General features: G+C 53.4%; 2 protein-coding genes across 8 annotated transcripts; one reads left to right on the plus strand and one right to left on the minus strand.

Moving 5' to 3' along the window:
* The first annotated feature begins 68 nt into the window (after positions 1 to 68).
* On the plus strand, positions 69 to 10,603 carry Ndst2 (N-deacetylase and N-sulfotransferase 2). 3 transcript variants are annotated; one of them, XM_028879735.2, is made up of 15 exons: positions 69 to 460; positions 1,063 to 1,158; positions 3,624 to 4,957; positions 5,155 to 5,242; positions 5,463 to 5,617; positions 5,777 to 5,962; positions 6,236 to 6,364; positions 6,488 to 6,670; positions 6,759 to 6,855; positions 8,616 to 8,739; positions 8,871 to 9,045; positions 9,250 to 9,420; positions 9,514 to 9,623; positions 9,779 to 9,881; positions 9,980 to 10,603. In XM_028879735.2, the coding sequence occupies exons 3-15, from the start codon at positions 3,956 to 3,958 to the stop codon at positions 10,103 to 10,105; spliced, it is 2,649 nt and encodes an 882-aa protein (XP_028735568.1). In that variant the 5' UTR covers positions 69 to 460; positions 1,063 to 1,158; positions 3,624 to 3,955; the 3' UTR covers positions 10,106 to 10,603. The 3 variants fall into 3 exon arrangements, with proteins under 3 accessions (XP_028735568.1, XP_037064514.1, XP_037064513.1); XM_037208618.1 differs by having other exon boundaries at positions 309 to 460; positions 9,779 to 10,059; XM_037208619.1 differs by lacking the exons at positions 9,514 to 9,623; positions 9,980 to 10,603 and having other exon boundaries at positions 305 to 460; positions 9,779 to 9,869.
* Positions 10,604 to 10,706: 103 nt separating this feature from the next.
* On the minus strand, positions 10,707 to 27,016 carry Zswim8 (zinc finger SWIM-type containing 8). 5 transcript variants are annotated; one of them, XM_028879728.2, is made up of 26 exons: positions 26,211 to 27,016; positions 23,213 to 23,366; positions 22,889 to 22,983; positions 22,380 to 22,552; positions 22,106 to 22,213; positions 21,901 to 21,982; positions 21,655 to 21,775; positions 21,038 to 21,239; positions 20,715 to 20,890; positions 19,436 to 20,417; positions 18,331 to 18,462; positions 18,018 to 18,197; positions 17,740 to 17,923; positions 17,421 to 17,519; positions 16,439 to 16,563; positions 15,764 to 16,004; positions 15,520 to 15,678; positions 15,186 to 15,414; positions 14,725 to 15,017; positions 14,355 to 14,578; positions 12,664 to 13,152; positions 12,270 to 12,453; positions 12,004 to 12,180; positions 11,747 to 11,866; positions 11,321 to 11,431; positions 10,707 to 11,184 (listed from the first exon to the last, which is right to left on the minus strand). In XM_028879728.2, exons 1-26 carry the CDS (start codon positions 26,416 to 26,418, stop codon positions 10,724 to 10,726), a joined length of 5,709 nt encoding a protein of 1,902 aa, XP_028735561.1. In that variant the 5' UTR covers positions 26,419 to 27,016; the 3' UTR covers positions 10,707 to 10,723. The 5 variants fall into 5 exon arrangements, with proteins under 5 accessions (XP_028735561.1, XP_028735565.1, XP_037064512.1 ...); XM_028879732.1 differs by having other exon boundaries at positions 11,321 to 11,499; positions 12,294 to 12,453; positions 26,211 to 26,709; XM_028879730.2 differs by having other exon boundaries at positions 10,724 to 11,184; positions 12,294 to 12,453; positions 26,211 to 26,418.
* Positions 27,017 to 27,256: the final 240 nt, after the last annotated feature.

Raw genomic sequence — 27,256 nt, forward strand, 5'->3', positions numbered from 1 at the left:
CCCGGTGGGAGGTGGCCCCACCCTCGGCGCTCGGGCTCCCTCCCCCTCGGCGGGGCTGAGTGGCCGGGCCTGGGCCCTGGGCCCGCCCCGACGCTCCGCAGACTGTGCCACCCGGCGAGGAGGAGGGGGTCCGCTCGGGAGGCCGAGCGCGAGGCCGGAGGTCGCGGAGGTCCCGGAGGCTGCGGCTCCGCTGAGCGCTGCGGAGGGCCGTCGGCTTCCCCCAGGCCCCGGTCGCGCGGCGGCCACGCTCGGAGAGCGCGCGGACCCGGGCGGGCGCCGCGAGCCGCAGCGCGCCGCCTCCCCTGGTGGAAGCGGTAGTTGGGCCCGGCTGCGGCGGAGCGTTCGCTCGGAGATGGCGGAGTCGCCGCGACGCGGCCCGAGGCCCCGCGAGCTGGGGAGCCGGGCGGCCCCGGGACGCGGCGGGGCCCGGGGACAGCGGGGACGCCGCCCCCTCCACAGGGTGAGCCATCCTTGAGAGCAAGCTCCGGTCCACGGTCGCCCTCGGTCTTCCCCATCAGACTTCCCGGGGGTGTCGCCACCGTAGCCACCCGCGGGGTCGTGCAGGGCGGCCCCTCATCCGGCCCTGTGCGCCCCTGCCTGGCGTCCCAGCCGCCGGCCTCCCCCCGGTCGCCTCCTTCGGGTCACTCCGCCTGGGCCACTACCGGCCTCTTTCAGCCGGTGCCTGCCTGGATGTCAACTCTCGGCCGCGCCCCTGCCCCTTCCCCTCCGGCTCCCCCACCTGTGGGCGCCGCGTTTCTCTGCTGAGCGCCTGGTTCCCGCAGGAGGTCCCCCTGCCATCTCGGCCGGGTCCCCAGTCGGTGTGCCTTCCCCCCACAGCTGCAGCTCTGCCGTTTCCCCAGTGGCGGGCCCACACCGCCAGCCCTCCTCCCTGACCCCGTATTTGCTGTCCACTTTGGATGGCGACCCTTGGTTTTCTCCTTCCTCGGAAACTTTCCACTGCCACACACATGTGCCTCCTCCAATGTTAGTCATTCCACTGCCTCCCCCCCCCCCCAACAGTTCTCACATGACCCCCTCCCTAAATCGTACTGCTTCCTCTAGGTATGAAGCTAAAATGCCGTTTGTTAAAACACAAGAACTTGACAGGCCTGACCTTTGAATCCCAGTTCCTCCACGGACGGGGCTTTGTGATTGGGGGTAAGTTACTAAACTTCTCTGGGCCTGAAATTTTGTGTGTGTGTGTGTGTGTGTGTGTGTGTGTGTGTGTGTGTGTGTGTGTGTAATGGAACTAATACTAGTTATGTGCATCATTTTTCCCACCTCTTAGAACTGGTACAAGTGCTTCTTGACTTACGTCCTGATAAACCTTTAAAATACCCTAAATTAAAAGTGCGTAGAGTACACCTAACCCTACTAACCACAGTGGCTTATCAGCGCCCTTTGCTGTGTGATGTCAGTTGCTTAACATTGTGGTTGTGTGGCAGAGGAGGAACACACACTGTCTAGCATTACAAGAAGAGCTTTGTTTGGAAGTCCACTACCTTAGGAAAGGGTCAAAGTTCCAGGGCCTGGGGCTGGAACTCCAGGCAGAGCACTGGCCTAGCCTGCGCAAGGCCGCACTGAAAACCACACCACAAGACCATTTGAAGAACGCTTTATACTAGACGGTTATCGTTTGCACGTTGTAGTAAGTGGAACCGTTTTAACTCTGGGTCTGTCGGCCTGTGCAAAGCCCTGGGAAGAGTGCCTGACAAGTCATAAGCGTTGACTGGAACTTGTTCCCACGGGTGGGCCGTGTGAAGCACACACGGCATGCTCTCAGCGAGCTCACACTGCTCCTCTCCTCAAGTCGTCTCTGTTAGAATTCAGCTGTTCCTGCCAGACAGTGGGGCACACAGAGGCAGGAGGATCTCTGAGTTTGAGGCCAGCCTGGACTACAGAGCGAGTTCCAGGACAGCTAGGGTTGTACAGGGAAACTCTGTTTGGGGGGGGGCGGGGGGGGGGAACGGACGGACTCAGCTCCTCCCATGACCCACACCTCCCCTCCTGCCGTCTCTTCCTCCCCTGCCGTCCATTGAGTTCAGATGCACAGTACGCATGGGCTTTGCTCCTAGACTAGGACTCCAGTCAGTTTTTGTTCCGTCTCCCAGCTCTCTATGGCAACTAGTTTTACCCAGGCCAAAGCTGAACTCTAAATAAATCATCCTAAATCATCTGTCTGGATTCTGAAGGACCTTGTCTCCACCTGTCACCACTGAGGTGTGTGCACTGGGATGGGTGGTAGAGGATGGCCCGCTCTTAGCCTCACTGTGAGTGACTAAGATAAAAAGGGACTGAAAACGTGCGGCAGTCTGTATGAGAAAAAGAGGCTGTCAAGTTGGAGCTCCTTAAAACTGTTTTCTGATCATGCTCCTCGGCTCGCTGTCTGTAGCTGGACACCGTCCCTCATTGTCCTCCAGGCTAGCTCAGGGATGCGCCTTTGCGCTTCTGGAGTGAGGACGTGGTAACAACACCTTGGTTAATTCAGGAAGGAGGGCTAGAAATGGATAGGGAGAGAGTCTGGAGTCCGCTTTCTGGCTTTTCTTAGGTACTGGTGACCTTTTATCTTTCCTCCTGATTCTGGCATGGGTGAAGGGAAGGGTATGTATGGGAGGACTAATTTTTTACAGGTGGTATCAAGGAAAGTCTCCCCAGTTCTGGACTCAGAAACGAATAGTATTATTAACTCTCGCCGTTTCTCAAGGTCCTCCACCACAGTGTCCTCATGACTGCTAGTTCGTTAGTACCGTTGGGTGTGATAATGGGTGTGATTGATGTAGAAGATTAAGACTCATGCGTTTTCTCCTATCTGATGTTTCACTGGATCATGAGACTCCGGAGACGTGCTATCTATTCCTTATAGAGAGCCCACCAGAGCTTCTGCTTATTGGCAAACTGCTCCGTCTCTGGATGGGAATTCTTTTCAGAGTAGACCTCTGTTCACCCTCTTGACTGTGTGGTCTCTGTGGATAGGCTCCTTCATAACTTGAGCTGCTGCTGCTGCTGCAGCTTGAGCAGAAGGGAATTTGGACATTCATTTGGGTATTCTAAGAAAGAGGACGAGCTATGCAGCCAAGGTATGGGCTTCAGCTTGTGTCTGTCTACAGCACAAAGCATCTGGGCGGGGAGGTGGTTCAGAGGGTGAAACACTTGCTGGGTCTAGATCCCCAGGACCCGTGAAAAGCGGGTATGTGACGGTACATATCCCCAACATGGGGAAGTGAGGGCAGGCCGGTCCGGGAGTTTGCTAGCAAGCATTTGAACTGGAACAGAGAGCTCCAGGGTCAGTGAGAGACTGTCTCAAACATATGAGAGCAGTACACACACACACACACACACACCACACACACACACACACACACACACACACACACTACACACGCGCACACACGCACACGCACACACACACTGTCTCAAACATATGAGAGCAGTATACACACGCACACACACCACACACCACACACACACACACACACACACACACACACACACACACACGTGTCCAGGCATGCGCATGCATAGAAGAGATCATCTAGTGAGCCAGGGGTAAGAGATGGATAAGGAGAATAGTTTAGAGGTAGACTTTCAAAGGAAGAAGTAACCCACTGATTTCTGTTTTACAGAGTGTGGGGCCGCCATGCTTGTGGACTTCGCTGATTTCTGATGTGAAAGCCTCCACCAGAGCTGAGGAAGCTCAAGTCTCAGCCTAAGGCATGGGCCGGGGGGCCATGGTGACCTGAGACCAGTGGGTTCTGTCCATTGCAACCTGTTGCTCCTCTGCCTCCCTATCCTAGATTGAAAGGGTTTGTGTCCATCTCATCAGGGAACTGACCCTAAGAGAATCCCTTTCCTGTATTTCTCTCTTTTTCTGTCCTACCAAGACCATCCCAGCCCACAGAGCTCCTCCCTCCCATCTCCTGAGGTGGTCCCCGTCGCTCCCTCATTTCTCCTCGCCATGCTCCAGTTGTGGAAGGTGGTACGCCCTGCTCGGCAGCTGGAACTGCACCGCCTCATACTGCTGCTGATAGGTTTCAGTCTTGTCTCCATGGGATTCCTGGCTTACTATGTGTCCACCAGCCCCAAGGCCAAGGAACCCTTGCCTCTGCCCTTGGGAGACTGCAGCAGCGGAGCAGCTGGCCCTGGCCCTGCACGGCCACCAGTCCCACCTCGACCCCCTAGGCCTCCAGAAACCACCCGAACGGATCCTGTGGTCCTCGTGTTTGTGGAAAGTGCATATTCACAACTGGGCCAGGAGATTGTGGCCATTTTGGAGTCCAGTCGTTTTCGTTATAGCACTGAACTAGCACCTGGCCGAGGGGACATGCCCACACTGACTGATCAGACCCATGGCCGCTATGTCTTGTTCATCTATGAGAACCTTCTGAAGTATGTCAACTTGGATTCCTGGAGTCGAGAGCTGCTGGACCGGTACTGTGTGGAGTATGGTGTGGGCATCATTGGCTTCTTCCGAGCCCATGAGCATAGCCTATTGAGTGCCCAGCTTAAGGGCTTCCCCCTTTTTCTATACTCAAATCTGGGGCTCCGGGACTACCAAGTGAATCCTTCAGCCCCACTACTACATCTCACCCGCCCCAGCCGCTTGGAGCCGGGACCACTGCCTGGTGACGACTGGACCATCTTCCAGTCCAATCACAGCACCTACGAGCCGGTGCTCCTGGCCAGCCACCGGCCAGCTGAGCTCCCTGCTCCAGGACCGCTGCTTCGGCGGGCCCGGCTCCCCACTGTGGTCCAGGACTTAGGGCTTCATGATGGCATTCAGCGGGTGCTGTTTGGACACGGCCTTTCTTTCTGGCTTCATAAACTTGTTTTTGTGGATGCTGTGGCATACCTCACTGGGAAGCGCCTCTGCCTGGACCTTGACCGCTACATCTTAGTGGACATCGATGACATCTTTGTGGGCAAAGAAGGTACTCGCATGAAGGTGGCTGATGTTGAGGTCAGTTTTTCTTTTCCTCGTATGTTTCATTTTGCTACAAAATTTGCAAGCTCTGGCTGTCAGATTCTCTGCTTTGATTCTGAGCTGGTCATAGATAGATTTTCTGCCTTTTAGAGTTGGAAAGAAAGCTACTTAACATCTATTTCTCACTCAGTCTGTTGTCTCCCGATTTCACCTTTCTCTACAATTCTTTCCAGGCTCTGTTGACCACCCAGAACAAACTCAGGACCTTAGTTCCCAACTTCACCTTCAACCTGGGCTTCTCGGGCAAGTTCTACCATACTGGTGAGCTCACTTCCTGTTCTGAGCAACTTCAGCTTGATCTGTCTCTTAGTATTGACGCTGGGCACACAAGTTGGAGAAAGGGACCGAGTTTAGGGACATAGTAAGGGGTGAGCTAGTGACAGCCTTGGGTTGGCATGGGTGGCTGGAGAATGCATTGTCAGGGGGCCCTGGGCAGGGGACAGTTATTACGAAACAAAGGACAGTCAGCGTGTGCTGACAGGGACCGAAGAGGAGGACGCGGGGGACGACATGCTGCTGAAGCACCGCCAGGAGTTCTGGTGGTTCCCCCACATGTGGAGCCACATGCAGCCGCACCTGTTCCACAACCGCTCTGTGCTGGCTGACCAGATGAGACTCAACAGACAATTCGCTCTGGTGAGACTTCTGAATCTTTCCCAGACTTCCTCCCAGACAGAGCTCTTCCGGGTGAGCCCCACCCCCTAATGCATACCCTTTCCTACCCTTTCCAGTTTCCTCTCTGTGGAAGCACCCCCACCCTCTTTACCCTCTACTGAGAGTCTATGCCATTCCCAGGAGCATGGGATTCCTACTGATCTGGGATATGCTGTGGCCCCCCACCACTCGGGCGTGTACCCCATCCACACGCAGCTCTATGAGGCCTGGAAATCTGTATGGGGCATCCAGGTGACCAGCACTGAGGAGTATCCCCATCTCCGCCCTGCCCGCTACCGCCGTGGTTTCATTCACAATGGCATCATGGTGAGGGATTCCCACTACAAATTTCAATCAAACTTTGAAATTTAGACAACCTTTAACTGGCATTGACTTGTGACTTGTCAACTGCGAGCCCAAGGCATCCACAAAATAGGGGATAAAAATCATGATAATGCAGATAGTAAATTTTGTTACTATAACTTCAAACTAGGCCTCTATAAACTCAGGGAGTCCCAGTGCCTCCTGACTTTGGTCCTTATGTGCTCTCCATCTTACCATTCAGATCTCATCTATCCCTATATTTTCTTTTCCTCTCAGGTGCTCCCCCGGCAAACATGTGGCCTCTTCACTCACACGATCTTCTATAATGAGTATCCTGGAGGTTCTCGTGAACTGGATCGGAGCATCCGAGGCGGAGAGCTCTTTCTGACAGTGCTGCTTAATCCGGTGAGGTACCCAAAGGGACTCAGAAGACTAGAGAGCCAAAGTGTTCTCATGCCAGTGTCTTTGCTCACCAGAGCTGGTTCTGAGATGGCGTGGCTAAGTCTCACGGCAGGCATCCTCTTGTAGATCAGCGTCTTTATGACCCATCTGTCAAACTACGGAAACGACCGCCTGGGCCTGTACACCTTTGAAAGCCTGGTGCGCTTCCTCCAGTGCTGGACACGCCTGCGCCTGCAGACCCTCCCTCCTGTCCCTCTTGCACGAAAGTACTTTGAACTTTTTCCTCAGGAGCGAAACCCCCTTTGGCAGGTAAGGCTGGAGCTCAGGCTGACAGAGATCTGATGGGGGTCAAGGGTTACGAGATCAGTCCTCATCAGACTCGTGGCCTAACCTTCAGAATCCCTGTGATGACAAGAGGCACAAAGATATCTGGTCCAAGGAGAAAACCTGTGATCGTCTCCCCAAGTTCCTCATTGTGGGACCACAGAAGACAGGTAAATTGTCCAGTCAGTCTCTCCTCTGCTGCCTTCTCTACCTACTTCTAATTAACCAAGTCGCTTGCGGAAAGGATTCATTTTTTTTTTAAATTGAATTTATTTAGTGTGCTTGTGTACATGTGTGTACACATGTGCAGGAAAACTTAAGGAATCAGTTATTTCCACCATGTTTTGGTTTTTTTGTTTTGTTTTGGTTTGGTTTGGTTTTTTTGGTTTTTTGAGACAGGGTTTCTCTGTGCAGCTTTGTGCCTTTCCTGGAACCCACTCCATAGTCCAGGCTGGCCTCAAACTCACAGAGATACACCTGGCTCTGCTTCCCAAGTGCTGAGATTAAAGGCTTGTGCCACTACCACCCGGCTTCACCATATTTTGTTTTGTTTTTTTGAGACAGGGTCTCACTGTGTAGACTCACTCTGTAACCCAGGCTGGCCTCAAATCCACCTGCCTCTGCCTTCCGAGTGCTGGGATTAAAGGCAGTGCCATAATATTTTTTAAATTGCATTTATTTAGTGTGTGTGTCTACACATACATGTACAGAACGAGGGAGTCAGTTCTCTCCTTGCACCATGTGATCCTGGGGCTCAGGTTGTCATACTCAGTGGCAAGTATCTTAATCCACAGAGTTACCACCACAGCCCTGAGACAGGAGTATTTCCCCCTTAATCCTAGCTATATAGCACAATTATTTATAGAAAACGGGGCACAGTGGCTCACCTGTAATCCTAGCACTTGGGAGGCAAAGACGGGGGATTACCTTGAACTTAAAGCCAGTTTGGGCTACATACTGAGTTCCAGACTAGCCTGGGATACAGAAAGAAGACCCTGTTTCAAAAACTCAGAATACTAGTACTACTAATAAAGAGCCATCCATGTGTGCACTCTTTGCAGGGGTAGTAGAGTGAGTTTTGTTTTCCTTTAGTGTTTTGAGAGTTGAACCCAGGGCCTTGCACATGCTACCACTGTACTGCTCAGCTGACCGCTAGCTCCCATAGGTGGAATTTCTGTTTGTTTGTTTGTTTGTTTGTTCAGTTTTTTGAGACAGGGTCTCATGTCACCCAGGCCAATCTTGAGTCCCCTGATCTCTTTGCTTCAATTTTCCAAGTGCTGAGATTACATGTGTAAGCCACCATACCTGGCTCTGTCTGTAGAGTGTAAAAGAAAAAAATAGGGCTGGAATGTTTGCTGAGCATACACAAAGTCCTAGGGTTCAGCCCCAGCATACAGCCAGTGTGGCACAACAGGCAGGATCAGAAATTCAAGGCCATTCTTGGCTATTGAGGCCAGTTTGAGGCCAGCCTGGGCTACATAAGACCCTGTCTCAGAAATCTATAATAGCCAGGCGAGGTTGTCCAGGCATGTAATTCCAGCTGTTTGGGAGGCAGAGGCAGCTTCAGTGCCTGCCAGCTACAGAATGTCTTCAAGGAAGCCTAGGCAATTAGTAAGACCTAATTTCAAAATAAGGAAAGTAAAAGGTCTGGGACTACAGCTCAGTGGAAGAGTATGCTCCACGTGTGAAGCCCTAGTCAGTCCTGAGCGCTAGGGAAGGGGAGGGAGCTACATGCGATTCTGATACAGTGGAGAGCAAAAACCACTGTTTTTAACCCATTCTTGGGCCTCTGTCAGAGTTTCCTTCTCTCATTTTACTTTGGCAGAGGGAGTTTTATTACCCACAAGTGAGTATTTTCTTACTTCCTTCCAACTCCTGCTGGTCAGGCCGCTGCTTTCCTGGAACAGGCTGGTCCTTGTCTTCCATACAGGCACCACCGCTATTCACTTCTTCCTGAGCCTGCACCCAGCTGTGACAAGCAGCTTTCCCAGCCCCAGCACCTTCGAGGAGATTCAGTTCTTCAATGGCCCTAATTACCACAAGGGTATTGACTGGTGAGACTGGGCCCCTGAGTGTTTCTCAAGCAGCAATGCCTTCTCCAAACATAACCCACTCCAGCTTCTGCCAGTACACAGACATCTGGTCTTACCACTGAAACATTTCTTTTTTCTATGCTACTCGGTAGGTACATGGACTTCTTCCCTGTTCCTTCCAATGCCAGCACTGACTTCCTCTTCGAAAAAAGTGCCACCTACTTTGACTCAGAGGTTGTACCACGGCGGGGGGCTGCCCTTTTACCAAGAGCCAAGATCATCACTGTGCTCACCAACCCTGCTGACAGGGCCTACTCCTGGTACCAGGTTTGCTGAAGCTGGGGACCACTAGGCCTTAAGGGAAAGGTGGAGAAGGTAGTAACTGCTAGAGATAGAGAAAGGAGGGAGGGTAGGGAAACTAAACTAGTCCCTCAGGGAGGGGTGGCCATGCTATTATCACCAGACAGGAATATGGCCGGAATAATGCTGTCCCATCACCAGCCCTAGCCCTTCTTATCCTTGGCTCTGCAGCACCAGCGAGCACATGGAGACCCCGTTGCTTTGAACTACACATTCTACCAAGTGATCTCAGCCTCCTCTCAGGCCCCCCTGGTACTCCGCTCCCTGCAGAGCCGGTGTCTTGTTCCTGGCTACTATTCTACCCATCTGCAGCGCTGGTTGACTTACTATCCCTCTGGACAGGTACGATCTCCCCAGAGCAGAGCCTTCGTTAGGGTCCCCTCCCTTCAGCCCAGTCTTAGGGATCTAGAGGGAACCACACCCCTGTCCCTTCAGTTGCTGATTGTGGATGGGCAGGAGCTTCGTATCAACCCAGCAGCCTCAATGGAGATCATCCAGAAGTTCTTGGGTATCACCCCCTTTCTGAACTACACGAGGACCCTCAGGTGGGAGAGCATGGTCTAAGGGAAAGAAGGTTTTGTGGGGCAGGGGGGTCATTTGGAAGAGACACATCTCCTTATGGGCTGGGAGGGGTAGGGTGCATTTGTGGGGCTTGAATTTGTCTTCTCCGCGACACCTAATGGTCTGTTCCTTTGAGCAGGTTTGATGAAGATAAAGGATTCTGGTGCCAGGGACTTGAAGGTGGTAAGACTCGCTGTCTGGGGAAAAGCAAAGGCCGGAGATACCCAGACATGGACCTGGAGGTCAGTGAAACCGGGGACGAGGTTACCGCTGCACCTCCAGGGCCTGGCCCTGCCGCGCTCTTCACTGTTTGTCTCTCCTCTCACTTTTCTCCCCTCAGTCTCGCCTTTTCCTTACCAACTTTTTCCGGAACCATAATTTGGAACTATCAAAGCTGCTGAGCCGGCTTGGACAGCCAGCCCCCTTGTGGCTTCGGGAAGAATTGCAGCATTCCAGTGTGGGCTGATGCCCCCGCCTTCCCATACCAGCAAAAAGCCTGCTGCTTCACTGAGGGGCAAGCCTTACTTAGAGCAGGGCCCACAAGGGGGATCAGCGTGGCCTGGCCCGTTACCCCTCTACCTCAGTGGCCCCCCCAGGACTGGAATGGCTGAAAAGGGCATCTATCCCTTTCCCATAGTTTTGGGGCCTTGGTACCCTGGATCATGGTACTAGGTACTTTTGACCTATGGACCTGGGAGGTGAGGAAGAGAGGGTCCAGGGAGGGGTAGAAGAATGTATTAATTCAGTGATTTCCCTCTTCACCCCAGCAGTTTATCTGTCTACGCCTACCCATGAGAGGGCCTTGGCTGTGGCCCCTTTATCAGACAGTGGGATCTACCTGTGGCCTGGCCTCCCTAGTGTCATTCACATTGAATGGGGATGAGGCCGGACAGTTGCTCATAGAGCTGAATATGAGCCCCAGCTGTGGGCCAGAAATGTCCTTAATAAACATCCTTATTTTTCTCTTCTGTCCACTTCACTGCGGTGAAAACCACCCAGAATATAGCAGGTGTCAGCCGCCTTTGCACAGCTCCTCTATACAAGGAAGAAGGGAAAGACCCAGAGAATAGAGTAAAAAAGGACTTTATATATTTATAAATGCCAAATAAATACCAGAGGCCACCCAACGCCCTCTCCCAGACAAGGCTGTCTCCCCCAGCCCTAAGCTTCTAAGGTCTGAGACATCTTGGCCCCAAGCTACAGCCCAAGAGCAGCTGCCAGTCTGGGCTACCAGGGAGCTGAGTGGGGATGATCTGTCCAGCCAAGAGTCACTCCCTCTGTGGGAGGGGCCCCCATAGCCACAGGCCTGCGTCCCTACATAGGGCCCTAGAGGGGCCAGACTCAGGGGGAGAAGGTGGTTATCTCGAGAGAGACCCGCTGCCACAGCTCCTTGGTCTGTTTGCTGCGCTTGAGGTTCTGCAGGATGTCGTTGAACTGCATCATGCCCATGGGGGTCAGGCAGAAGGCGCTGCGGGCGCTGCGGATCGCATTCACAAAGTCGTCGTAGTCGGCAGGGGTCAGATGAATTAAGCGGTGATGGATGTACTGGAGGATGGGTTGGAGGGGAATCATAGCACAAAGCGCACACGACGGGGGCCGCCCACCTCCCTTACCATGCTAAGGGCTCTGGTCCAACTGCCCAGGAGGTGCTCCACTTGCTGCATATCCCCTAAGTTATCACCTGCATGTATGCCTGCTGACAGCGCTGCACCAGCTGGTGGAAGGCCGGGGCTCGAAGATGGTTGTGGGCATGAATGGGGTTCAGCCGCTGCAGCGTCTCCATGACGATCTCCTGCAGCACAAACGGGCTCAGCACCCCCTTGGCTGCCCCCACACAGAACTGGTGCACGTAGTTCACTCCTGGGGGGCAGGGGGAGGGGCATGAGACGGGGGTGGCCACCTCTGCCCTAGGGACCCGCTTATATATCTCAGCTCTGGCCTGACAGAGCCTCCCTCCACCCCAGGAGCTGAGGTAACCTTCCGCCCCCCGCGCTTGCACACATACCCGACCAAGGCCTCAACTCTGAGCAAGAGCTAGGAAGGAGGTCTGGGATAGGAAGGTGGGGGTCAGGTCGGGGACAATGGTCCTGGGGAGGGGAGGTGTTACCCAGCTTTGCCGCCAGCCCCAGCAACCACTTGACATCATCTGTGTAGGGGGGGGAGCGGGAGAAGTTGTTGGGGTGATCGTTGTGTGCCCGGCGACCCAGCATCTCCAGTGCCAGCATCCCTAGGAAACACAGATGGGTACACAATCGGGTACATCCTCCACCTTTGCCCCAGCTTGGTACCTGACCCAGTGGAGGAAGTCCACGGAAGAGCCCCTCCCTCACGCAGCTGTGGGTAGGAGTAGAAGGGGCTTCTCACCAACACGGTAAGCAGCATGCAGGTGGTGCAGGCTGTGTGGACTGACTGGCTGGCTGTGTGTCTCCTCCTCGGGCGGTGGAAAACCTCCGCTTACCAGAGGGCTGGGCTGCGTGGTCAGAGCCGGCAGTGAGGCACCCTGGATGGCTGGAAATGTGGATGCCGGGTGGACACTGCTCACTGAGGGTAGGTTGAGAGGCATGTGAGAGAAGATGTGCAGAACAGATTCCCCCCACCGCCCATGTCCTGTGCACCTCCCCTCCATTCACCTGCTCCCTGTCCCAGAAACTCACAGGCCACACTGGTTGGCAGTGGGAGCCCTGGCTCTGTGTGGTAGGGATGGACTGTGATGGGAGCCATAGAAGGGACAGGGAAAGATACAGCAGTGGCAGCAAGTGAGGGAGGAGTCACTGAGTAGGGGTATTGAGCCCCCAGGAATGCAGGATGCACACCCTATACACATGGGGAAAGAGCAGACACAAGTTACGTTCGTGACAAGTGGCCATTCCTACATGCTTAATTGCCCTCGGTCTCCCATTTACCCTCCATCCCTCCAGGCTCCTGGACTGCCCTAGTAAACTCCCAAAGCACTCTACTCCAACCCCTATGAACTCCTGGTGTTCCCCCGCACGCCCCGCATGGCCAGTAAACCACTAGTCTCACCTGTGGGTATGCAGAGCTGGGCACAGGGAAGACGGCAGGCCGGGGCATGTGAGGCATGGGGTGGGCAGGGTGGGCTGGGTGAGTGAGGTACTGAGGGCTGCAGGGCAGGTGAGGCTGGAGAGCAGTGTAGGGGTGCAGGCCCGGGGAGTGACCGTGCCCCAGTCCTGGACCTGGATATAAACTGGACCCCACTGAGATGACTGGAACCACTGTGGCTGCGGCTGTCACTGCTGCTGCAGCCACCGTAACAGGTTCAGTCCCTGGGGCACCCCTGCCCTCAGGCAGCCCCCGCCCAGCCTCCCCAGCAGCCCTCATCCCACTGCCGCTGCAGCTTGTAGCCCCTTCACGGGCTGTGGATGAGCCGCCTGCGGTCTGTTCATAGAGCCAGAACCACTGATGAGCAACCTCAAACAGCACTTCAGGGTATACACCCCCACCCTTGGCTGCCTCTTCCACTGCCATGCAGGCCTTCTCCAACATGAGGTTATCCTGGAAAGGAACACGGAGCATTAGGGAAAAGGGGCTTAGCCAGGAATGATGGCTAGTTGAGGGGGGCATCGGAAATCAGGGTCAGTGCTCACAGTATCAGCAGTGAGTGCTTCACACAGACACAGGACAAATAACCTGCCACTCAGAGCTCATTTCTCTAAGGCCACCCTCGGGGGTCATCCTGGTCCCTAAATGTAAGCCTCTATTTCCTTGTGTATGTGATGTAATGTAATGTAAAACCCTAGCTTTAGGACTTTAACAGGATAAATATCATAGAAGGCAACACATAATATATGAATGAAAAGGATGAATGTGAAAATGTGAATTCATATGACTGACTATCCCTAGTTGGAAAATTGGAACACTGACGCGATAGCTTAAGTGGAAAATACCACTTTCATGCGCCAGCAGGGCCAGAGCGTGCGGTTCAGCTGCTTGCCTGGTCTGTGTGAGGGAGGCCCTGGAGTCAATTCCCCATAAACACATAACACATACATTGGAGAGAAAGAGAGCAAGAGACACAAGATTATCTCTAGGCTGTGTGTGTAATTAATACACAAAATATGAAATTCATAATTAGATTTGGGTTCTATCCCCAAGATAGCTATTTAGGAAAATATTCTGAAACCTAAAATCCAAAACACATCTAATCCTGAACCTAACAGATACTCAACCTATAATATGTGAAATGTTACAATGAGAGAAAAATGAGATCCTTCATAAACTCTTAAATATGGGGAAATCAAGAGGGCCCCTAGACCCCAAATAATAGCATGTCCCAGCAGGCTGAAGCAGAAGTAAGTTCAAGCCCATTCTAAGCAACTTAGGGAGGGAGGGAGGGAGGGAGGGAGGGAGGGAGGGAGGGAGGGAGGGAGGGAGGGAAGGGAGGGAGGGAGGGAGGGAGGAAGGAAGGAAGGAAGGAAGGAAGGAAGGAAGGAAGGAAGGAAGGAAGGAAGGAAGGAAGAAGGAAGGCGGGCCACAAGATAGCTTGTAGGTGAAGACACTTGCTGCCAAGCCTGACAACTTGAGTTTGATTCCTAGGGCCCACACGGTGTAAGAAAAGAACTACAAGCTGTCTGGCCTCCACACAAACCTACCGTGGCACACCCCCCACCCCATCACATCCACACACACAAGTTGTTGAGGAGGAAAAATGCTGAGCCCTTAGGTTTCCCCATGCAGACAGCTGAGAGCAGAAGTACCTGTTCCTTGCACTGCACCAAGGCTCGCTGAATTTCATTGGGGTTCAGTGCATGGGCATGAGGCAGGCAGCTTAGAGCCAGCTCTGCCGCTGCCCTCACCATGTTGGAGTCTCGTGCCCGTGATGCTCTATCAGCCAGTGAAGCAACCTCAGGGGGTGTCAGATGCCCATCCCAGCATTCCACCAGTATAGTCAGGGCTGCACTGCCGATCTCCATTGCCTGCCCTTTAGGGGGAGAAAAGGAACCAAGTGGGCACCCCTGGAGCTCTGGGGATGCTACCTGTCATCAGATGAGCAGTGTCACCAAGACTCGTAAGACCCTTACTTCCAGTTCACCGCCATCCTGAAGCACATCAGGACACTGGACTAACCTGTAATCCAGGACACGTGGGAAGAATAGGTACGGGAGAGCCAGTTAGGAGAGACGAAGTTGTGCAGGCCAAGGGCATAAAGCCCAATCTCAAAGGCGCAAAGGTGCAGGTTGCGGTGAGGACCCTGATGACCTCCTGAGGAAGATGGATGCGTGAAAATGGAGGTGCTGCTGTTGCCCCCTGCCTTGATCAGAACTGTCTTCGCCAATTCGAAGTAGAAGTGTGCAGCTGCCTCTGACGGCTGATTGGGTACGTGGGGGGCATGACTCTCAGGGCGGCGGCCCTTGTAACACCTGAAGGAGCAATGGGGTGTTGACAGAGTTGGAGTTTCTTCAAAATCGTGTCCCGGGAGGTTAGGAGAGACCTGGGTCAGTAAGGCTGTTCGGGACAACAGCTGGGGGCACTAGGAGTTGGTCTTGAGCATGGGCTAGATTAGAGAGCTGGGCACTCCTCCTACTGACCTGCCAACTTCAACCGTCTTGGCCCGGGCCCCTCCACTGGCACTGGCCCGGCGGCTTCCACTGGAGGATGAGGAGCCCAGGGAGTCGGAGGAAGAGCTGCTAATGCTGTCACTGTCTTGTCCTCGACCCCAGGAAGTAGGGGCCCAGCCCCCTCGAAGCGGCCTTCGGCTTAGGGTGGGAGAGCTGTCCGACGTAGTTTCCGGGGCACTGCTGTCAATGCTGGCCATGCCTAGTACCCCAAAACAAGCCAGTTTCGGGAATCCGGAGTACCTGAAGTCAGTCTCCAGCCTTCCCGACTAGCCTACCCTCTATGCCATCCCATAGGGTCTCCTACCTGTGTGCTTCTTTTTGGGCCGCCCCGGGGAGCCCCAGCCTCGACCATTATAGCCTCCACGACTGCCAAGAGCCAGGCGGCTAGGAACCTTCCCCTCCGGCCGTGGGGTCAGAGCTGCCTCAGGTGGGAGACCCTCACAGGGGGAATGTGGGGAGCTTTCTGAGTGAGAAAATAGGATACTGGGATGAGGACAGGGCACAACATGACTGGACCACTCACCCCCTGCCCAGTGCCCCCACCTCACCAGGCACACTCTTCTCTGTGAAGCCCTCAGTGGGACCTGGCCCAGCCCCGGTCACATTCCCTGCCTGAGCAGGCCCTGCGGAGCCTGAAGTCAGAGGTTGCAGGGCCCCGGGCGCTGCTGGGGCCCCGTGCTTTGAAGGAGATCTCTGGTTGGCTGTGGCCGGACGGCTAGATGAGTAGAAAGAACTCAGTGTCTGTGGCTTATGTGTCTGGCTTTCTCGGTCCAAGAGTTTGTCTAAGATCTGGAGGAGAGACAAGCAGTAACATGACGTCCTTTATTTCCTGAATTCTGTTACCTTCCTTTCTTCTTGAAGCAGCCTAATGCTACCTCCTCAGGTAGTCTTCCCCAGTTGTAACTACAGGATAACCTCCCAGCTTACATGGCTCGGAATCTTCCATAACACTTACCTGAGGACTGAATATACTGATATTCAATAAATATTGAAATAAATGAATGATTGACTTTATGCTCTCTGCTTCTCTTCTTCCACCTCATGCCCAAGCATACCTATAAGAACCATTGGTCTCTTGTTCTTTATGAGAAGTCTCCAAGATTCTCTACTTACCTCCTACAGGCAAACCAGTACTTTGGTCATTGTACTGGGAACTTCTGAGAAAGAGAGTGACAGTGTGCTCACTTGCTGCCTGGCAAAAACCCAGTACCTCAGTCCCTTACCTTCTTGAGCTTGGCCTGGTCATCCTTGTAAGTGATCATGAGGGCTAAGGCCAGGTCACCCTTCTCCCGGCGTGTGCCTTCACAGAGGAGGGGATGTTCTGCCTCGCTCACGGTTGTCTTCATGCCTGTGAGGTGGTACTCTTGGGGATTAGGAGTGGTCATAGCTCCAAAGACAGCAGAAGCACATAAGCCAGAGCCAGCCACCAGCTCATGAGAAAAAGGTCCCCAGCTTATCATATACAGCCTTAGCTCTGTCCGCCTTCCAAGACGTTTGTACCCTGTCCTACTCTACTGGAATTAAAGGTGTGCAGCACCACACCCAGGCACATCCAACTTTTTGTTTGTTTGCTTGCTTTTTTGAGGCAAGATCTCATGTAGCTCAGGCTGGCCTCAAACTTGCTATGTAGGCAAGGATGAAAAACTCCTGATCCTCCTGCCTCTACCTCCCCAGTACTGGGATTGCAGGCATAACCATTGTATTTGGTATTAGAGCTGAGTCCATTCCTGACAATTTCCTGTCTATAACTTCCTGATCTTTTAACCTACATTACATAATCTGTCACCTCCCTGAGACCTTTTTTTATATTTTTATTTTGCTGCTCTTTAAACACCCACCATATGTACCACATATTTAAATTTTATTTATTTTTATTTATGTGTTTGGCCTACATGTATGTTTGTACCATGTACTTGCAGTGCCCGTGGAAGCCAGAAGAGAGGGCATTTTATCCCTTAGAAAATGGAATTACAGATGGTTGTGAGCCATCATGTGGGTGCTGCGAACTGGACCTGGGTCCTTTGGGAAAGCCACAGGTGCTCGTAACTGCTGAGCCATTTCTCCAGGCCTGCTCTAAATTCCTGACCATGTCATAAGCACTAAGTAGATGGTTCACACATGCATGTACTCTTGACATTCCCATCACAACCCCTCAAGCTCTGAGCCAGGCTTTGCTCATGGACATGCTCAAGACAAGACACTTACCCAAGGCAGCAACTGCCGCTTCAAATCCCAGCTCCTCATCTCCAGGCATCTCGTTATTCCAGTTGCGACTTGGGGGCCGGGAACCCGTGGGAGAAACCACTAGATGAAAATGGGTTAAGTCAGGCAAACCAAAGTACCACAGGAAAGAATGCAAAGAAATCCAAGGCCCTCATCATCCGAGACCTACCCATGAAGCTGCCTGATGGGTCCTAAAGATGACTCAGCCAGAGTCTTACAGTTCTTGGGTTTCCTTTAAAAAAAACAAACAACTACCCTTCTCCCCACAAGTTCTCCACTTACTGTAGGGCAGACACTATACCTGGAGCACAGAGAACATCAAAGATGAAGCTGGCCAACATGAGGGGCAGCACAGGCCGATAGTCACAGAGTGTGCCCTCCCGCAGTTCTTCTGCCCGGCACCGCATGGCACTCATTTCACTGGGACCCAGAGGGATCTTCTTGAGCAGAGCAGCCACCTCAGATTCCTGATATGCCAACTTTACCTGAGAGTACAGGAAGGAACTCAGACCACCTATACCTCAATGGAGATGAAGAATGTGACATGATTAAGGACAAGACTCAGATGGAACCTCTGACCTCCAAGGCCTTGGTGGAAGCAGGGGGCCGCTGGAGCTCCAAGGCAAACATGCCAACTCGAAAGGCCAGGTTGTGGTGCTCTGGGCGCTCACTGAGCACGGTCAACAGGAAAGCTGCTTTGGTAAGGGTGTTGGTGGCCACCCAGGTCTGACGGCTTGTGGATACCTTGTTTTTCTTGCCCTACGTGGAAGTGCAGAGTAGGACAAATGAGTCTGATTCACCTCAGTGGAGGTAGAAGGAGGCTCTCCTTTGGGGTGGGAACAGGATCAGGGATAGTGGAGCCAGGAAAGTAGAGGAAGGAGGTCTCTCTCACCTTGGCAGGGGGCGGCTCTACCTTGAGGTCAGGTGGGTTGGCTAGCAGGTCCTGGGCAAGCTCCACGGTGAGGCGGGAGGCCTCACTGCTGTAGCCATGGGCATGCAGGGCCTCAGCACAGGCAAATAACACCTACAGAACATAGGACCAAAAGATCAAAGGCCTTCCCTTGGAGAACATCACACTTGACTATGTAGCACATATCCTAAAGCACTGGCCCATGCTGATCCTGGGCAGACCATACGAGTTCAGTCTGGTTACAGACACAACCAACATTCAAGATTATGTGACACCAAGTAAGAAAGGGCAAAAGAGATGCAAATGGATAGGATGGCTTGTACGGACTTGGAACGGAGGATCACTGCTACTCTCATCTGTGGCAGGGGGTCATCTCAGGTACAGTAGGCTAGGGGAGCCAGCAGAGGCTGTGGGAGCTCAAAGAGAGACTTCTCAGAAGACAAGGGCTGTTTTATTTTATCTGAGCCAGGGTCTCACTTTATAGCTCAAGCTGGCCTCCAACTGGAAATTCTCCTGCCTCAACCTCCCAAGCACTGAAATCACAGGCATCTGCTACCACACCTGGCAAGGAGGGGATTCTGAGTTCATCAACCCATGTCCCTATCTCTCAGAAGGTCTCTAAGACCTGAAGAAAGAACAAGAGCTAACCAAGCCTGGTGAGAAGAGAATTCCAGGCAGAAAGGCCAATTTGTACCTAAGTATGTAGGTAAGGGGAGCGTGGTAAGCTCCAGGACTAAGTGACCTGCACAGAGGATGAAAGACAAAGTCAACCCTGGAGAAAGTGGTCCAGGTCAGACAGCGTGGAGCTCCACAGGTCACGCCTAGGACCTTCATCTTTATTCTAGGGCAGCAGCCACCACTGAAGACTTAGCAGTACACTGATACAGTATCTGAGAAGAGTCCAGAGTCTACTGCTGGACTACATTAGCAGTAGAGAGAACACACTGCAGACCAGGAGGCCGATTAGGATACCCTGCAGAACGTTGACAGGCATGCTAATGATCTTGATCCTTACAGCGAGAGCCACTGGGCCCCTCTTAGATTCCAAAGGAACACCCACCCTCCCTCGCTTCTCCAGTCCCCTCACCTCCATTCGGCTCTCCTGTTCCAGCGGCTTCAACCCAGCAAACAGGTCATGTTCCTCCCCAGCCCCGCCCTCGGCCTTCTCCTCCTCGCCTCCAGCCCCGTCCTGAGCATTCAGGTAATACGCTTGGTAGTCATCCTCCTCCTCTCCAATTGCAGGAGCCGCTTCTTTAGTCTTGTGGAGCCCACTGCCACTGTCGTCTGTGGAAGGGAGGTCATCTCGGGTACAGACCTCCCCGGGCAGCAGGCTAGGGCGGCCAGCAGAGGCTGTGGGAGGTTCAGGTCCTTCTGAGAAGTACACACCAGCATCTTCCTCATAAGTATCTGGGGGCTCGGGCAGGAAGGTGGAAGGTCCTCGGGAGCCAACCGAAGGACAGGGAGGAGGACTCTCAGGAAATCCACCAAAGGTGCTGGCCTCTGCACCCAGGGCCAGGCTGCTGTCGTCCAGGCTCATCTCTGCCAGGTCTGGTTCCAGGGAGCTGTCTTCACTGCTCAGCCGCCGTTTGCTGCCACTGCCTGCCGAGCTCTTGCCCCCACTGCCGGTCGCACCCAGGACCTTGGCCTTGCCCCCACCTGCACCCATCTTATGCAGAGCCTTCTCTCCTCCTTCAGCAGAGAGGCGGCGGGGACCCCGCTGTGAGGAGACCCCCTCACCCAATCCTTTGCGCTTGGCCCCAGGTTCCTTGGGCCTCACAGCTGGCTCAGTAGGAAGAGGTCGGGGTCGGGACTCTTCCAGGCCCCCAGATCGAGAGCCTCCGGGCCTAGCAGGCAGAGCCCGGGCCCAGCACAGGGCTAGCTTCCGGTCGGTGCCACTGTAGGTGACACCGGGAAGGGGGTAGGCCTCTTCCCAGTTAAAGTAGCAGGCCTCCACTGCTGGCCGGAAGCCAGGGAAGAGCCTCTCCAGGGTCTTCTTGTGCTGTCCCCGCTTGACATTCTCAATGACCTTCAGCTGCCACTGACGCAGCTGAGCGCACAGTTCCCGGCGGCTGTGGAGACAAAGGGCAGAAGGCGGCTATTGGGGGGGAAGCAGTGGCTGAGACTGGGAAGGAGGAAATAAAATAGGAATACACCCTCAAAGGCACAGAGAAGGGGCGCAGTGGGGAGGGCCCGGAGGGAAAGAAGAAAGCCTGTCAGAAACAGGACTCACAAATCCCTGGCAACACCAGTGCTCAGCACTTCCCATTCCCCCAGAGGAGAGACATCCCCACACTCGAGGAGGATACCAGTGTCCAGGCTGTCCTGGGCTGGCCTTGTCAGGATGTGGGGATCCTGGGGAGACTCACCGCTGAGGGCTGAGGGCAGGGTCCAGCACGGCCAGCCTCCACAGTGTGACCATCTCATCACACATACTTGCACATGCGTGGGCTGCTACCTCTGACTGCCCATTGCTGCGGCCTGTGTGACCACTGGCGCTGCTGTGTGAGGCTGAGGTGCGCACACTGTACCACCAGCCCGTTATCTGGAGACCAAGAGAACTGTGAGGTGTACCATCGCTCAGGAAATCCAAGAAGCCCCTCCCTCCTCCCAGTTCCTGTCAGAAAAAGGAGACGACGACGCTGAGAGGGAAAGAAGGAACGACCGCGCAGCTCCCGTCCTGAGGTGTTACCTGTTCGTAGGTGAGACACTGGTCAGTGAGGATCTCTAGCAGAGGGGCAGCATTGCTGTCCCTCCGCTTGAACATCTCTCGAACAATGCTAAGCAGGTTCCAGACACCCTCAGGCTCTCGGCCCCTCAGAGGGCGCAACAGACATGCCCATTCAGCAGCGGCAGGAGGTTCCGTGGAAGACAGATACATAGAGTTTACATCACTGTAAAAGAAACAGAGAACATGAGGAGGAGGAGGAGGAGGAGGAGGAGGAGGAGGTAGGGCTGAATGAAGGGGGTTAAAACAGAGTAGGGCTTTGATCTAGAGGGAATCCTGATGCAGAATACAGAGTGGAGGAGAAACCTGAGACAAAATCTTGACCTTTCTCTGCGTCTGCATCAGTACGACCAGCCAAAGGAGGAGAAAAAAGGACCTGACTCCGCCCAGATAGAAACCCACTCTGACTGCCCGAGGTCATCATCGCTCATGATTCATCACTGGTACCTGTGTGCTGGGTACCATCCAATGGAGGGATGAGAGTGGGGGACACATGCATTAATAGAGCACAGCTCTATGGAGGGAGGCCTGAGGAAGCACCTCCTACTCAGCACAGATTTATGTGCAGAGATCCAGTTTACCTGAAGACCACGGGAGAGGGGCCACAGAACTTATGCAACGTCTTCTTTATGTTGTCAGTGAGTGTTGACTCATCCAGATACCAAGTGCTCTGCTCTGAAGCTGAGGGCCCTGCTGTAGGGTCTGGGAATGACAGGCGACCAGTCACCGATTGATAAGGACTCATTCCCTCGACAACAAGGAGCCCTCAGGAAGGGCTGCTCTGTCCTAGCTGCTTGCTGGCTTGCTTGCCCGCCCAGCACACTCACCTGGAGCTCCACAGACTGTGTTGATGGCTGTTGACTGGGAAGAGAGGAGTTCGTCTAGGAGCCGCTGAGCTGTGGGGAGTATCTGAGGGGAAGGTACAAAGGGAGAGAGAACAAGGCACAGGTGACTCCAGGAAGGCCAAACCTAACGGAAGGCTGATGCAAAGCCTGCAAGCCAGCAGTGGGAAGATGTGCCCACCTCACCCACCTGCTGAGGGAGCTCACTGATAAGGTACTGAGCGAATTTCTGAAGCTGGTCCCTTTGTAGCCGAGACAGGGACTCTGAGACTGGAGCCCGCAGACAGACTGCAGAAGCCTGAAAGAGCAGAGAGAAATAGGGCCACCTGAGAAACGGGTTTGGAGCTGGAGCTGAAGAGAGGTGGGCAAAGGGGAGGTAAAGGGGCTCACATTATGGCCAGGCATGCAGCAGAGAGGGGGAATGGAGCGTAGGATAGGGCCAGGATAAATTGGGAGGGCCTCACGTTGTGAATGCGGAAGAGACAGAGGGCCACGACATGGGTGCACCATTTGGCCCCAGCGCCACAGGTACAGCTACAGGAGGTGACCCGGCAGCGGTCAAACATCACAGCCACATTGTAGGCCCCTTTGGGGGGGACCATCTGCGGTGGCACCACTGTGGCACTCAGATGGAACCCTACAGAGAAACAAGGGCATGGTCAGAGTGGCTGCCAAGCCCAGAGTCTGCTCTCGACCCTGGCCCCATACTTATTTATAAGCAGTAATTCATGTTTTGTTTGGTTGGTTGGTTGTTTTGAGACAGGGTCTCTATGTCGCTGTCCTAGAACTAAGTGGCTGTCCTCGAACTCACTATAGAGACCAGGCTGGCCTCAAATTCAGAGATTCATCTGCCTCTGCTTCCTGAGTGCTGGGATTAAAGCACATGCAACCATGGTCAGCTGCAAAGGTTCTCAATCTTTAACACCAGTGAAGAGAGGAACAAGGTCACCACAGGGCATGATGGAACCCTTACCTATCTGCAGTGGATCTTTCACAGCCCTCATGCGGAACAGCTGATCCCCTCGCTGGAACTCATCCGCACTGCCATTGGCTAGGCATGAATACAGACTGGGGGAAGAAGAGGACATGGCCACAACCCAGCAAATAACCTTCCCCAGACACTGTTCGAGGCAACTCTCTCTATTAGCAGGCCTTAGGGGGAAATCCCAGGCACTCCCCCTTCCCTTATCTTCCTCTTAGCAGTTCCAACTACAGTATCTCTTTGTCCTGCGGAAAGCCCAGAGGCCAGTATGAGATAGCAGAACTCCATTGCCCGGTATCAGTTCTCTGGACTCACCGAATGTCCTCTTCATTTTCAGGGAAGCTCCAAAAAGCAATCCGGAGTTGGAGTTGTTCAGGCACTGGCGGATAAACTTTTTCCACCACTTCAAATGGGATGTGAAATGCCACCTGCTTTGCTGACAACTCCACCAATGGGATTACCAATCCATCTTTCAAAACAAAGATTGGGATGGGGGAAGAGAAAGGATCATAATTATTTTGCCATAATTACTTGGTACCAGTACCACACCCTGGGTACCTGTGCACACACACCCTCTTCTTAGAAATATATATTTTGAAGGCTTTTTGTTTTTATTTTCTTTTTATTGTTGCTTTTCAAGACAGGGTTTCTCTGTGTGGTCCTGGCTGTCCTGGAACTTGCTCTGGAACAGCCTGGCCTCAAACTCAGAGATCCACCTGCCCCTGCCTCCCGAGTGCTGGGATTAAAGTACATGTTACCACACCCTGTATTTTTAAGTTTAATATTTATTTATTTATTTATTTATTTATTTATTTTTGAAGCAGGGTTTCTCTGTATAGTTTTGCACCTTTCCTGGAACTCACCCTGTAGCCCTGGCTGGCCTCAAGCTCACAGAGATCCACCTGCCTCTGCTTCCCCAGTGCTGAGATTAAAGGCATGTGCCACCACCACCTGGCCTAAATTTTATTTTATTTTTTTATTGTGTGTCTGGATGTGGGCTTGTGCATGTGTGTGTAGGGGCCCATGGAGACCAAAGGAACCCCTGGGGCTGGAGTTACAGATGGTTATGAGCCATCCCACATGGGTGCTGAAAACTGAATGAAGGTCCTATGGAAGAGCAGCAAGCACTCTTATTAGCCTCTGGGCCATCTCTCCAACCCGCCCACTTCTTGTCAGGATATAATAACCCTTAAAAGTCCTTTTGAGAGCGGGCAGCTGGGCAGTCTCCAGCCACACAGTCAGCTGGCCACCTCAAGCACAGAACAGTAGATAGCAGGGAGATTCTAGGAAACTCCTGGCCAGATAGGTGTGTTCTAGGGCTCTTGGCAGGTAATCTACCCACAGGCCTCAGCACCAAACTTCCCACACTCTCCATTTACATTCACATTACATTGTACTGAGTCTTTGACATTCACCTCTGATTGCCTTTTTACTTGTCCCCTTTTCTCCAAATGACTGCAGGCCTCCGTCTAAGGAGGGAAGATGAGCCAGAACTCAGGATAATTATTCAGGGATCTCAGCAGGAAGCAGAAATGTCTACAGGGCTAAAGACTGACTTCCCATCCTGGAAGCCAGGAGAGATAGTTATCCCAGGGCAGCTGGCTGCTGCTCCTGAAATCACCCAGAGCAGGGTGGAGTTAGCACTTGAGGTTTTTCTACACTGTTGTAACAAAAAGCAACAATAACATAACAGACTGCAGATCATACAGCAAACAGCTGTATTTGAAGACTGATTTTAAAAGAAGAAGAGGAAGAAGAAGAAGAGGAGGAGGAAGAAGGAGAAGGAGGAGAAGGAGAAGAAGGAGAAGAAGAAGAAAATCACAGAACAGAAAAGAATCTTACAAAAACAATAGCAAGCCTTTGTTGATAAGCAACTGAAGGTGGCTGGGGAGAACATGGGATAGAAATGGTGTATTCAGGCCAGGTCTGGAAGGCTGTGACAGGAAGGTCAAGACCTGCCTAGACTGTACAGCCAGGTCCTATCTCAGAAGGGAGGGAGGGAAGAAAAGGGAAAAATCTTGACTTACGAAAATCTTCACTACTATGCTTTCAATGACTCCCCCCAAAGTGAGAGAACTTGAAGCCCCCCACCCCTTAATCCACACTCTCAAATATGAAAGAAGCAAGGAGCTCACAAAAGATTCACATTGAAGCTGAGTGTGACCTGTGCATACACACACGGACAAGTGGTGTCTCTCCAACTGATGCTGAGTGCTACCACTCCTAAAAAGTGGCACAGGCAAATTTCTCTCCATCCTAAAGGGGCTCCTACAGAAGAGCTTGCAGAACAGGTCTTTCAGAATGGCCTGGCTAGAACACATAAATTAATCCTTTCAACTACTGAAGAAAGCCAGCTTCCACCAAGGCCCAGGACAAAAACTGCCTTGGGCAGAGCAAGGGAAGGATGTGATGATCCTTAAGCCTGTGAGGCTTCTCTTATCTTCACTCTTCTTTCTATTCCCTCTACGGAAGCAAAATTCTTCATAGCACTAATCCCCAGCTTCACTAGCAGACCAAGAATGAATGAAACACAAAAGAAAGGTGCTTCATGAGGAAAGCCCCAAGATAACTGCTCCCCCTCCTGCCCGGGCCTCAGCTATGGAAGTCCAAGGCTCCCCACCTCTGGCCCCAGCCTTGGCTTCTGACAGATGCCAGGGGCAAATCTCTGGTTTAACCCTATGAATTATGACATCTCCTCTCATAGGCAAGATCACCTCCACTTTCCTCTTGGTAGAATCCTTTCCTAGGGCAGCTTATGAGCAGAGATCAACATCCTGGAAGCAAAGCAACCAATGCACCATCTCACAGAGTGACACTTCAAGGGCTAACTTTTTCACCGTCCACACCTAACCACATTCTTTTCGGGCTACTTCTGGTTTACTAAAGGCCAAATTCCGTCAAGCATTCTTAAAACAGAGAAGGGGTATTCTCCCAGATTCGCTCTCTAAGGCGTAAAGGAATAACAAAAGATCTTTCTGGCCAACCCAGGATGTTCTCTGCCACAACACAAGCTTGCGTGAGCGCGCGCGAATGAGCGCGCGCGGAATCAATCTCTCTCTCTCTCTCCCCTCTCTCTCTCTCTCTCTCCCTCCTCCCCTCTCTCCCTCTTTTTCTTTCTCCTCTCTCTTCCCACCCCTTTCTCTCTCCTCTCTCTGCTGGGAAGATGCCACCCCAGCCCTGGAAGGCCAGAAAAACGAGTCCTGAAGTCTGCTCTAAGCTTGGGACAGCTCCCGGTCCGGACAGCTCCCTAGCAAGGCCTAAGCGGGGTTTGCCTGCTCCCCTCCCCCTCGCAGCCTTCCCCGCTCATCCTCACCTCGCATTCTCGTACCGCCACTGCCACCTCCGCCACCGCCTCCAGTGGGGGAATTGGGCCCCGCTGACTGTTTGCGCCATCCTCGCCAGTTCTGGCAAAGGCTCTCGGCCTCGGAGATGAACGAACAGAGTGAATCCTCCTCAAAGCGGTCGGAATCCTCGAACGAGAAGCGCTCGCCGTCCTCCCACTCCGCGAACATCAGCTCCATGGGGCCCGCACCCCCCGGGGCCGGGTCTCCCCCCGCGGATCCGGGGCCTGGGCCGCCGGCCGGGGACTGAGGGGAGGCCCGGGGCCTGAGGGGCGAGCCGGGGCTGGGGGTGGCCGGGGCGCTCAGGGCGGCCGTGCCGGGCGAGGATCTCAGGCCTGGGAGGGACACCGGGCCGGGCCTCACCCAACAGCGAGGTGAGAGCGGGGATTGTGGCCAGTCTGCGAGACTCGAGGCCGGGACGAAGCGCTGGGCGGCCAGGGCCTCTAGGCGGCTGCGGCACCGCCTCCCCCATCAGCTGATCCGAACTTCCGGCCGCGCCGGCCATCACCACTTCCGCCCTCGCGTGCTCCGGGACTGGACCGCGTACGGGCGGGTGTAGGGGACACGTGTGTACATTGCCTGCTCTTTTCTCTAGTCCACCCGCACACACAGCTCCCAGACGTATAAGAAACAACTACAGATTCCAGCAGTTACTTGGTGCCCATAATGTCCCCAAGGAAGAAACTGCCGCCGTTCACGTCGAGAATCACAGGCTGTCAGTGGACAGTGCAAATGACCATTGGATAGGTTATTGTCAGCCTCGGGATAGGCCCTGAAGCCGCATCGCCTCCTGGGAGTTGTAGTCCAGAGCCTATAACACGGCCACTTCTATATAGGCGTCTAAGGAGGAGCGCCAGGAAAGAAAACATGTCCTTTTCCTCGGTACGGCCTTTGAATCTAAGGATTTTCAATCTGCGTGTGTGCGTGCGCGCGCGATGTAGACCTTTTAACAGTCTAGAGAAGCTCATGGATGCCCTCCACTGCCTGTTTATGAATTACACATTAATTAGGTTTAAAT

This window comes from Peromyscus leucopus, chromosome 9 (assembly GCF_004664715.2).
Source record: "Peromyscus leucopus breed LL Stock chromosome 9, UCI_PerLeu_2.1, whole genome shotgun sequence".
In the NCBI taxonomy this organism is placed as follows: Eukaryota; Metazoa; Chordata; class Mammalia; order Rodentia; family Cricetidae; genus Peromyscus; species Peromyscus leucopus.